At 37.7% G+C, this 13,150-nt stretch overlaps 1 protein-coding gene across 4 annotated transcripts in view; it reads left to right on the top strand.

The window, feature by feature from the left end:
• LOC147176299 (polypeptide N-acetylgalactosaminyltransferase 18-like) overlaps positions 1–8,690 on the top strand; it is a 99,055-nt gene extending 90,365 nt beyond the window's left edge. For all 4 annotated transcript variants that reach the window (XM_086074148.1, XM_086074149.1, XM_086074147.1 and 1 more), the window contains one exon: positions 6,016–8,690. In XM_086074148.1, the coding sequence (XP_085930274.1) occupies positions 6,016–6,162 (147 nt within the window). In that variant the 3' untranslated portion in view covers positions 6,163–8,690. The remainder of the gene's footprint in view (positions 1–6,015) is intronic.
• Positions 8,691–13,150: the final 4,460 nt, after the last annotated feature.

Here is a 13,150-nt window from a genome sequence, read left to right as displayed (position 1 = left end):
ATTTTACGTTTGTGGCAAAATACTGTTTATTTATTATGTTATGTGTACTATGTAACCCCAGAACAGTTCTGGGATTACATTGAGAATGAGAGAAGAAAGTTACACAGCAAAATGACCAGTGTTTAGATTAACACTGAGAGTGTTAAATCTAACACTAGAAAAGTGTTTATATGTGTCCACTCCAATGAGTGTAAATCTTACACTTTTCTAAGTATTACTTTTTTCACACTTAACCAATGTTACTCGAACACTGTATTGTGTTAAAATCTACAGTTTTTCCCCACACTTAAACAGTGTTATTCCTACATTGTATTGTGTTAAAAATTTACCCCCACCCACCCCACGCACACACTTAACCAGTGTTACTTTAACACTGTATTGTGTTAAAAATCTACACTGGTAAACACTGACTAGTTTTGAAAGTACTCCACACTGGTGTCAGTGTTAAACATTTAATTTTGCCAAACTACACTTAACTCTGGTAAACGGTACTTCATTTGTATAGCACTTTTTCTCCTTACAAGGCTACTACTGATGACACAGCATCAGGAGCAACTGGGGATTCAGTATTTTGCTCAAACTAAGCAACCCACAACCTTTTTACATGATTCCTATGGTAATATGTATATCAAAATTAACTGAAATGGAAAATTAGCATTTTGCTATTATAGCCCTTACTCAATATACTTGAAGTGTTTTGCTGTAGATGAACACCGGTGTGAGAAAGAGCCAACATAGCGAAGGCCAAAGCCTTTCATGTGGAGTAGGCAGGAAGTATTGGTGAATTATTAATATGTAGATCTCTTACAATATTGAACTGAGCTCAACTTGAGAGATCAGCCATCAATAGTGAGTAAGCAGAAGTTTGTATATTCTTAGCAAGGATCTTTTGACGTAAAAGGGGATTTACATTAGCCTTTATTGTCATATATGCTGCCTCAGAATTAATTTTTCCTGTTATAAAATGATAATAATAATTGTCAAATAAATGGTTACTGACCTTATCGCCCGTTGCAGATGTTTCCAGCCAGGTTGCAAAGTTTTAACATTCTAGACATTCCAAACAGAATCATAAGCTCAATGCAAAATCTGTACTCATGATACAGCACAAACAACAAAAATTATGTTCCCATCACATGTTCTGTTTTCATCGTGTAGATATGTTACATGATACAGTCGATGCCTTTTTACAATGACTTGCTGACTGACCACGCAACTGACAGATTGCCAGCCAGCCAGCAGTCTTTTTTTTTTTTTGTGTGATGGCTTTTCTGGCTGACTGTCTGTCTGAACCGCTGATTAACTGGTGCTCTCGCCTTAATAGCACGGAATCAATAGTGCATTCCAACTGTGCACTTTGCAGAATGACAGGTGGGCTCACTGAACTGAGGACAAAGGTCTGGACAAATGCCAAGTGTGTGTGTGTGTGTTTATATAATCCAAGCATTTTTGTGTGTGTTTTTTTTCTCTCCCAGGAAGCAGGCTTGGCTCTGGTTTTAGATTTTGAGTGACCCATGGCTTTGTCTTTGAGTGAATGTTGTTTTGTCTAAATGTTAAGACTACTTAAGCATTTCTAATTTGAATACCTTACAAATAAAAGTATGCACCATAAACCATGTGGGATAATGACTCAATGAACGAACACATGACTGCGTGTATATAATAGCAATTCTAAAATCCCTACAAGATGAACCGGTTGGTCACTTGCATCACAATTGTGCTATAAAGTGACAGTTCTAAAAATACTACAAGATTAAATTACTGTCATTTGCTTATCTTGTGAAGTTGTTGCGAAGCATGTTAATTAGTGGGTATGCTTTGTAAATTATGTGATTTCAACAAATCCTTACTTTGTATACCAAGACAGAGCTACTGCAATGTTTCCCAACTGTACCCCGAGGGCAGTTCTTCTCAAATAAGGAGGTGCAATACCAAGGAAGGGGGGTGGAGGGCTATGGCCTCAGAGAACATACCAAGTGGATAGCAATGAACTGCAGGCTGAACATAATTGAAGATGAGGATTTTATTGAGGTGTTGCAAACAGCCTCCACTGACCCATCATACAAGCCACTGGACAGGACTAAAATAAGCAAGATGTATGACAGTGAAAATAAAAACAAAATTGATATTTTCGTATATGACTGGACCTCAATTGGCAACCACACGGATCCGGCGGCATGGGCGGGCATTGGGGGGCCGTGCCCGCACTGGCTGTTTTTTGGTCTCGCCAACCGTCTATTCTTCATGTAAACTTGCACCTTCTGTTTCAAGTAACGCATGGCGTGCCAGCCAACCACATACCTCCTTTCAAGTTTGGCTTTGATTGACAGCTAAAGGTAGCCATTGACATTCGGAATTGGGAGGGGCGGATGGGTGAGGGGAGACGCGCATCAGATAAATCTACATACTCTAGACAAAACCAATGACCATCGCCATTAACACGTTAATTTGTGTCATCATTTGAATGGTGCTTCTACCTGATCCCTTTAGCGCTCTGTGTACCGCAAAAGCAGCGCAAAGGTCCGTGTCCATTGTGGTCTGTGGCAAAAGCTCAGTAGACCAGGAGATTGATTCTCTCTGCTTTCTCTGTGTATATGTGTGTGTAGTGTGAACGTTGTGAGTCTGCAAGCTATCCCACCTGCACAGGCCTTCAATATGTTGGATTCCCTGCAAAGGACATGGGAATCAATAGCTTTTGCAGAGCTGGGCTGTTGTACTGATTCAGGGGCAACTTCTAAAGCACAGCTTTCCAAAGTCTGGCTCAGAGATAAATTTTACAGGCCCCTGCCGCATTTTAAATGTAACGCGCGCATGGAGTTTTTGCGTGTCCGCATTCTGTTTTAACACCTTTCAATTGTTTGGAAGGGATGATATGATGACATAAGGCCTAACATATGTCAATGTTGATTTAAAATGTAGCTTTGTTAATTTTAAAAACAAATCTCAATTCGTATTACGCTGATGAACACAGATAATTCATTTACAGCAGAAAATGGTGTAAATCTCAGATTTAAAAACATAACATACTAGCAGTCTTCGGCTGTTTATTAGTGTAGTTGTTGTTTTCATTGGGGTATAACGGTTTTGCGTCACACTGAGAGTTTGTTCCTAATACTGCTTTCCTTAATGACATGAGAGAATCCAAATGATGGCAGCTCTCTTAATGATGCCGAGCAGCTTGACACTATTGCAAACCACAGCCAAAATAATAAACGTGGTTCAATTGAATAGAATTGCATTTTTAAAGGCAGTGTTTTTCATACAGCTCTTGTATTATAAAGCAGTACATCGTGCAATTGTCATATTGTTTTGTATTGCATGACTTCAATAATTAACTCATTATGAATCACAGATTTTAGACCTGTTCTAAATGTACAATAGAATTTACAATAAAATATAATAGTTTTCATACTCTTGTTAACATATACAGAAATATACATGGATACAGTAATTTCATAATAATGCATAATACTGAGTTAAAATTAAAAAGATGTACTGTAAAAAAACGAGTGTGATATTTTGTGATATTTGTGGTGGTAATTTTTCTGCCACTAGATGGCATAATTGCATTTTTCTTTTCATATTAAGATCTAATCTTTAACATGAAGTAAATTCTGCGCATTTTTTAAATTGTAAAATACAGCTTGAACCCAGTCACCACAAATATATGCATTATTATTACATTTATTACTGCTAAATTTTGACGTGGACGTGTCTGCTGCGTTGCGACTGGAATTCCCAGAGTACAGGCATTTCAAATAAGGTCATTAATCGTGCATTTACAAATTTTGTGACATTAAAGGAATTTTAGATTAACTCAAAATTGACACACTCATTTTGACACCCCAAGTAATACTATGTAATTAATTATAATTTATTTGACCACATTGATTGATTGGCATGTTCATAAACAAGACGATGATGAATGCTGAAGTCGCCAGCAGCCTACAACTTTTGTGGATGCAACCCTAGATGGAATAAATTTGGACATCCCTGTAATGTCGAACATATTGATTTAAAAGTGATGCTGAAGCACACAAGACGCTTGATGGTAACATAATGTAAACTCATTAGAACATGTTCCTGTTCCTGCACTCTCACCAAGGAACTCTGGGTGCCATGTTAATGCTCAAGGCTCTGTCATGTAGCAAACAAACAAACATGTAGTCATGGTCTCATACACACAATGGAACTGTGGGGACGCATATTGAATTAGGGTGAAGCAAGCCTTTTATTCAATGTGGCATTGGTTTAAACAAGCTTAGAACGCAGACATATTTTTGCATTCATGCTGTGTCTGTGCTTCTCCCAGTCCACATTAAGGATGATTTATTGGAAGCATCAGAGCAACAGCATTACGAAACCTCTAATAAAATAAAGTAGTCAGTAGTGCATATTAAACAGCAAATACATGAAAGCAACATTTGTAAAACTTGCACAGTAACCAATCATTCAATCTTGCAATAGATGCGATGAAATGTGTATGCTGTTTTTGCAAGAAATACAGGATGTAAAGAGGGATTTGTTTTTTTGTCTGATGTATTATAAAAGAACGCTAGCATGGATAACAGTAATTCATCGCCAAATGATAAACAAAGGAAGAAAACTGTGTTTCCTGTCAGTATCTTCACATGTGGCAGGTAGCTATAGGTAGGTAGGTAGTTTAACTGTATATATGGAGTCAAACGACAAATATAATCCAATTTAAAAAATGTATAAAGAGATGATTTCAATATATACAGGAATGGGAGGCATGGGGGGTGTTTACTGGTAATTTATTTTGTTGATGATGTATCATTACATTCTTGTATTTATATATGTTGTATGAAAATATCAGGAACACAGACTGCAAACTGTTATATTAATAATTATTTGCAATTAATTTAGGTCTTAAGGTAAAGACGGGTGATAATGCCATTGAATAAGTCCAGTCAAGTCCAGTTAATTACTACATTGATATAGTAATAACTTATAAGAAGATCACATAATTTTATTAATAAGGGTTGAGAGTAAATACGTTTCACTTCTTCCCACTCCTTTTCAGATATGTTAAGTTAAATTATGTTTTATTTTTCAGGTTTTATTTTTCATGTGTTTCTTGTGCAAGTATTTTTTGTGTATTATTGTACTTTTTATTTATTTATTATAATACATGTTTGAAATAAAAATTGTGAACTAAAATAAATAAATAAATAAAACATTTAAAAGACCTGTGGCTCGTCATTTCCTGCATGCTAAAATATGTCAAACTCGATTGGTCTCGATTGGATTTTAATGATTGTACTGTGATAGAAATTTTCATTTTTGCGTTTTTGCGTTTTTTTAGACATTAAGATGTGTCATACACGAGTTTGCTTAAACGTTTTCTTCAACTCCATCAATTGTAACAAATTCATTGTACAATATTGAAATATCATTTAGATGGGTGGTTAGTGCTGCATTCTCTCTCAGGTCCCCCATCTCCAGTTGAGAGCACCCTGAACATGTCAGAGCTTTGCATATTTTCCCCACGCTTCCAATTTTCTCAACCCCCACCCCCAATTTTTTTTTGTCCATTTTTGGCTATCTATATTCGGTATCTGAGCATTTACTGCCCACTTTTACTGAGAACAGAAATGTTGCACGTACACTACATTGTAGTAATGGGAAAATGAAGCTTCATGAAGCGCTTGTGATATTTTTTGACTCCCCTAGATGGTGCTCTTGGTTTGAATATAAAGGCTAGTGCAAAGGAAATTGATTACGTTTCCACTGCATCTTTCAACCAAGAGTGCCATCTAGAGGAGTCAAAAAATATCACAAGTGCTTCATGAAGCTACATTTTCCCATCACTACTACATTGTAGGTGTGTTATCATTATTATGACTGATGGCTGAATTATTTACTTGTAAGCAAAACCTTAAGCAGAATTCTCTAACACGTTTTCCACCAAGTGCAAACAATCTGCTAGCAAAAGTGCCACATTCATTTTAATAATCTCTCATTTGCTCTTTTCCCCTAAATCTCTCTGTCTAGAACGGTGCCATCCAAAACACGGAGTCTCAGCATTGTCTGGAGATGGTGGAAAGCAGTCAGTCGCAGTTTAGTTTCCAGCTTGCCATTAAGGACTGCAGCGGACAAAAATGGACCATCACTAATGTACTGACTGTCCTGCCCCAGTGAACATTTTGTGACATCCTTATTGTGATGGGAAAAGAAAGACTTTATCAGCTGCTGCAAAACAAAAGGCAACAACCTGAAGATGGACACCTACTAAGCTCTGCTTCACATTGGAAGAAGAAGAATTGAGCTTGAAAAGAACTCTACTGCTGATCAGAGCATGAAAACATGCTTTGATATGAGACGTAATTTTAATGAGAACTGCAAAAGAAAACTCTTCAATCAGAAACATAATATCAGTTCCCTAATAACCATTTTACGCCTGCAATGACTCAAGAGTAGACGCTCACAGATGAATCATGCTCGCAAAACTTCCCGTTTTGTACAATTTCATATTCCAGGGAACAGACTCATAAAACTGGTTATTACAGAAGCCCTGCTTGAAATAAAATTGTGGGTATCAGGCCGCAGTTGTGCCCCCACTATCATATCACAAAACTATACCAAATTCAATCTGGATGGTTCCAATATGCTTTGGGGCAGAGGGCAACCTATTCTAATGAACAGAATGTGTGATAACCAATTTAGTTAACTGCCATTTTAATGTTTGATATTCACAAGTTATATGGCCTTGTACAAACCTCAGTAGCAATACGCTCCAAAATAAATCTGCAACCAGGAAATAGATGGATGGATGGCATGCCATTAGTAGTAACTATACACATAGACCACAATACAGAATATCTTTTGAAAAACAATATTCCCAAGTGCCCAAAATACATGTGGGTTCATTCCAGTACATTTCTTTCTGTCACATATACTACAAACTGCTGGTAAGGGAAGACTCTTTGGACAGATGTTTGTAAAGTGAGAACGATTTTTAGTTTCTACATGTAAATGCACATCATGCAACGTCTCTGCCTGAACAGTTTTGAAGTGCTCAGCTTTTCTACCTTCCAGCTCCACAAGTGCTTTTACACTGGTGTCAACTCATTCACATGATGATTTATGACTCAAGTCAAACTAACATCTCATTCTTACATTGATGGTGAGAAACAACAAAGAGCACGAGAAAAAGCCTCCATACTGCTAAACGTCAGTCTAAATTAGACATCAATATAATATTGTAAAAAATGTCTCTGAATAGACCAAAGTGTTTTTAATGATGCTGTCAGTCACTGTACTTGTGTTAATAACCTTGTCATTACAGCTATAATGGAGTGTCACAAATATGTCGATGTCTGCTCATAATTTCTTGAGAAGGCTGTAATAACTCACCAGGTGTTTGATGATGTCACTGGAGTACAAAAATATTCTGCTTCGCTTCTGGGCTCCTTCATTAAGGTCATTATTTCTAGACAAAAACCACATCACCCCGACTGGGCCATTCACCAGGGGTCTTGAACCTGCACCTCCTAAGCCAATCCTTGCAGTGACCAATTTTGCTCCCGGCCCCCTGCATCTCAGCAGTGACACAGCGGAACAGGTCACAATCCGTCTCATTTTTCTTAACAGATTGTGTTCTGCTATTTTTTATTATTACCATTATTGTGTGTTGATGTAGTATACACATATGGTGTAACATGTGACCCACATGTGATTACATATTTAAGGGCTGCACGATAATGCTATTTTCAACCGATACCGATAAACCAATCATTTAGAAAGTGCCAATGTCGATAACCGATAAGTAAGCCGATAATTGTTTGCAAAATTAACTTGAATACAAATATACTTTCAAGTCCTACTATAAGTCTAACATGTACAAATACATTGAAACATTGTGTAAAGCACCATGAAGGTGAATTTTATTGATATTTCTGCTTCAAAGACAACCAGTAACTCATTTTGCCAAAACAAAACAATCATGTTTTAAAAATGCAAAAAAAAAACTGCGAGGGTAACATTTTGAGCAGACACAGTAAAGAAAGCCCACGCTGGCGACTGCCATGTCACCATGATGCATCTTTTGTGAACACGAGGTCGCGCGCATTATGACGTCACAAATATGTGATACTACTATAGAAGAGGGAGGGGGTGAGGATAACTATCAGCTGATTTCTTTATTATCTTGTTTATCTGTTTGACATCAAATTGGCCGATAAATGCATCCCTACATATTTTGTGTACTACCTAACTCCTTCACAAGTATATTAGTTATAATTAATCTATATTTTTTTCTATATGACTATATTTTTGGCATTTGTGGATTTCTCAAAATCTCTACGGTTAACTAGTTCTCCTAAGGCATTGTAAAAAAATTAACTTCGAACTGACTGTTGTCTTATTCAGTCCAGTCAGACACAGGTAGCCTACTGATAAAATTGGTTTAAAACAAACAAATATAAAACATTTGTTATTTGACTGCAGCTGTGCACTTTTCCTCAGCTACCGTGTAGCATCCATTACCAAACCTGTTCAATCTTTTCCTTGTGATTCAGGTTTTACAACCTGGAATTTTTGTAGTTTATCAATTTTGGGAAGGCTGTTAATATTTCAAGTTGTGAAAATGTTCAAGCTATTTTATTGGTGTATCAAAATTAGATATTTATGAGAAGTGTAAATAAAACTACACTGCACCAAATGCAAAATTTGTTGTCTGTGTCAATACTTTAAGTGTGCAGGAGGGAGGAAGTTGTTTTGCTTTAATCATGCTTAATTTATATTGACTTGCATGGTCGATAATTACAAGCTGGGCCATTTTCCTCAAGTGTTTGCATCTTTGTTAAGTGTTAAATTACCCAAGGTCCCACAGAGACTTGAACTCAGATTGCTGGATTCATGGAACCCTGGTAAGTACTGTAGGAAGGACATACGTTTTCCTAGGGGTGCACACAAGTTAAACAGATGTGGCATAGTGATAATGAGGAGTGTCAATGTTCCGTTGTCCTACACAAGGTAACATTTGTGGTCCAACCAAGAGCTGGACTGTTGCTGGATTCAGATTTCAGAGTGCTAACCATTACACCATGGAACCCCATTAGGTAACATATGAAGGACATATGGTTTCATAGGGCTACACACAAGTTACTAAAATTGAAAATTGCTTTCCAGTAAAGTGATAAACATTTGATATTCCACCAAACCTTGAACTCGGCTCACTGGAGACAAAGTCCAGAGTTCTGACCATTACACCATGGCTCATACTCACATATACAATTTTCATTACACTTTTAACCGCTCACGACTGATGTAAGTAATTTTTTTGAACTGATAAGTGACCAAATAAATTCCCACCAAAATTTAAGTCGGATCACTAGAGTAAGAGTTCTCCCCGTTACACCATGGAACCCTGGCAGACATTGTGGGAAGGACATGTGGTTTCCGAGGGGTGCACACAAGGTAATCAGGTTTGGCAACATGGTACCAGCTAAGTCTCAAAATAAGGAAGGTCCCACCAAGACTTAAACTCAGATTACTGGGTTCAGAGTCCGAAGCGCTAACCATTAAACCATGGAACCCTGACAGGTACTGTATAAGGGACATACGGTTTCATAGGACTTCAAACAAGGTACTGAAATTGAAAATTCCTTTCCAGTAAAGTGACAAACACTTGAGGTTGACCTAAAACTTGAACTCGGATCACTGGAGTGACGCCCAATTGACTGCGGAACGGACGCCGCAAGGACTAGAAAGCATTCAAGTCTGCGTGTCATTTCACACTAGCTACAGTGCGGTGCCGATTGGATGCGGCGCTGCAAAAGTTTTCTGCAAGCTTTCTATTTTTTCCGAATTCCACATGCGAATTTTCATGAAGCTGAAGACGAGCCGGACAGGAAGTCTACTACGTTCCTTGCAGCATACATTTTGAGGTTGTCCAAATAAAAAGGATGCGCCATGTCATATATAATCCACCTCCATTATAAATCTCACCTCGTCCATGTTCGCTGCAGTGTTCGTAAAGCGTCAAGCATTATGACGTTTTGCTGACATGACTGCGAAATAGGATCTGGCGAGTATTTTATTCTGAAAAGTAACCAGAATTTTTAGGGCCCGAGCAGCGACTGCTGCGAGGTCCTCTTGTTTTTGTTTGAATTATTATTAAGGCTCGAGCAGAGACCGCTGAGAGGTCCTATTGTTTTTGTTCGGATTATTATTATTATTATCGTTGGTATTCTTCTTTTCATACTAAGAGCTATCTAAACTTTAATATGAAATTCTGCACATTTTTTAAATTGTCTCCACAAATATATGCACTATTATTTGTTCTTGTTCTTGTTCTTGTTCTTGTTCTTGTTCTTGTTCTTGTTCCTCTTCTTCTTCTCTGCAAACGATCAAATGTTTGACTCCCTAGACATGAACGAAAACTCACCAAACTTTGCACACTCTTCGGGCGTGGCGAAAAATTTAATATTATGAAGTTGTCATAATGACATGGCTCCATAGCACCCCCTAAATCACAAAAATAAAAAAACTATCCCGGCACATTTGACCTACAGCCACGAAAATTGGCAGGCACGTGTGGCACCCCCGAGGCGTACAAAAAAGTCAATTTGGGCCATATCCTAAAATGTACAGGAAGTGATCTATGAATTTTTGAATGTCCAATTTTGGCCAATTTTTGCACATTTACAGGGGTCATACATTTGACCTATTTTCCTAGACGATACATTCAATGGAGTTCAAATTTGGCCTGTATCATCTTAAGTACTGGGAAAAAATCTTGAGTTTTCAAAATACTATATGATGTCTCATATTTGCTTTGCCACGAAGGAGAAAATGTTTAATAACTCCCTTGTACATGCTCCCCCCAAAAAATGTATGTTAATAGTCACAACCTAAAGGCATCTATATGATAATATTCGGTCATATCTATATCGCCACCTAGTGGTGACAAAAGTTGATTCTTTTTTACATTTGCATCTACTGCACTGAGACCGTAAAAGGGATCCAGTGGAAAATTTGTCACAGAAGCCTTAATATGTTGATCATGCCCCACACCAAATATTGTGACTTTTTGGCAAAGGGCGTGGCCATGACGATGCTGCAAAGTCTGATGATTCACCGTGACAATAAAAACTAGTTTAACTTGACCCAAATAATCCTATCCAAATTTCAAACATTTGATGAGAGTCCAGTCCTGAAGACATCTACGAACTTATATTTCATCATAGTCATAGCGCCCTCTACTGGCCAAACAAATGTTTTTTTTCTTCAATGTTGTTCTTCAACCTAGTTAACAAAATCTACATCATATTTGCTCAGAAGACTGTTTAGGCCTTCATGATATTACAACACAAAGTTTGTGACTTTTTGTGAATCACTGTGGGCGGGGCTACACACTGTTCGCCAAGAACACAATGCCGATTTTGAGGGCCTAAACATGCACAGAAACTCGTAAAACTTGGCTCACACATCTGGCATGGCAAAATTAGCAATATTTAATCATGTATTGCACGATTAAAAAAAAAAATGAATCTGAATTTCTGAATGTCCCATTTTTTTCACTGGATTCGGAGTGCTAAGCATTTCACCATGGAACCCTGGTAGGTAGTGTTTGTGGACCATACAGATTCATAGGGATGCATAAAACGCACACAACAAAAAAATCCCTTCCTATAAAGTGACAACAAATTCAAGGTCCAATCAAACCTTGAACTCAGATCAAATTATCACAATTACAGCATGTCAGGTACTGTAGGATGAACATGTGGTTTCCTAGTGGTAAACACAAGGTAATCTGACTTTCCAACATGGTTCCAGCTAAGTCTCAAAACAAGCAAGGTCCCACCGAGACATTAACTCAGATCAATGGTTTCAGAGTCTACAGTGCTAACCATTACACCATGGAAGCATACGGTACTGAAAAATAAAAATTCATTTTCAGTGAAGTGACAAACATTTGCGGTCCCACCAAGACATGAACTTTGATAACTTGATTCAGAGTTCAGAGTGCTAACCATTACACCATAGAACACTAGTATACACTGCATGATGATCATACAGTTTCATAGTGCTGCATACAATGTAATGGAAAAAAAATCCTTGCCCGAAAGTGACAAAAATTTGAGGTCTCAACGAGACCTGAAATTGGTTCACTGGATTTAAAGTCCAGAGTGCTAACCATAACACCATGGAACCCTGGCATACACTGTATGAGGATCATACAAATTCATAGGGCTGCATACAACGTACTGAAAACTAAAAAATAATTTTCAGTAAAGTGAAAAACATTTAAAGTCCCACGAGACTTGAACTCGGATCACTGGATTCAGAGTCCAAAATGCTAACCATTATACCATGGAACCCTGGAATATACTGTATGAGGATCATACAGTTTCATAGGGCTGCATACAACATACTGAAAACAAAAAAATCCTTCCCCGATAGACAAATATTTGAGGTCCCACCGAGACTTGAAGTCGGTTCACTGGATTTAAAGTCCAGAGTGCTAACCATAACACCATGGAACCCTGGCATACACTGTATAAGGATCATACAGTTGCATAGGGCTGCATACAACGTACTGAAAACTAAAAATTCATTATCAGTAAAGTGAAAAACATTTAAGGTCCCACGAGACTTGAACTCGGATCACTGGATTCAGAGTCCAAAATGCTAACCATTATACCATGGAACCCTGGCATATACTGTATGAGGATCATACAGTTTCATAAGGCTGCATACAACATACTGAAAACAAAAAAATCCTTCCCCGATAGAGACAAATATTTGAGGTCCCACCGAGACTTGAACTCGGATCACTGGATTCAGTCCAGAGTGCTAACCATTAGAACATGGAATTTGGCTTTTACTCTATGAGGATCATACCGTTTCATCGGGCTGCATACAAGATACTGAAAACTAAAAAATCCTTCGGGCTGCATACAACGTACTGAAAACGTAAAAATTACTTTCCAGTAAAGTGACAAATATTTGAGGTCCCAACCAAGACTTTAACTCGGATCACCGGATTCAGAGTCCAAACAGCTAACCATTACAGTATGGAAGCCTGTTATATACTGCATTAGGATCATAAAGTTTCATAGGGCTGCATACGACGCACTGAAAAAAATAATCCTTTCCAGTAAAATGACAAACATTTAAAGTC

Source organism: Leptonotus elevatus, chromosome 4 (assembly GCF_054856555.1).
Source record: "Leptonotus elevatus isolate MCC_2025b chromosome 4, RoL_Lele_1.0, whole genome shotgun sequence".
NCBI lineage: Eukaryota > Metazoa > Chordata > Actinopteri > Syngnathiformes > Syngnathidae > Leptonotus > Leptonotus elevatus.
The sequence above is the reverse complement of the archived record's forward strand: the minus strand, read 5'-3'. Positions and strand labels throughout refer to the sequence as shown.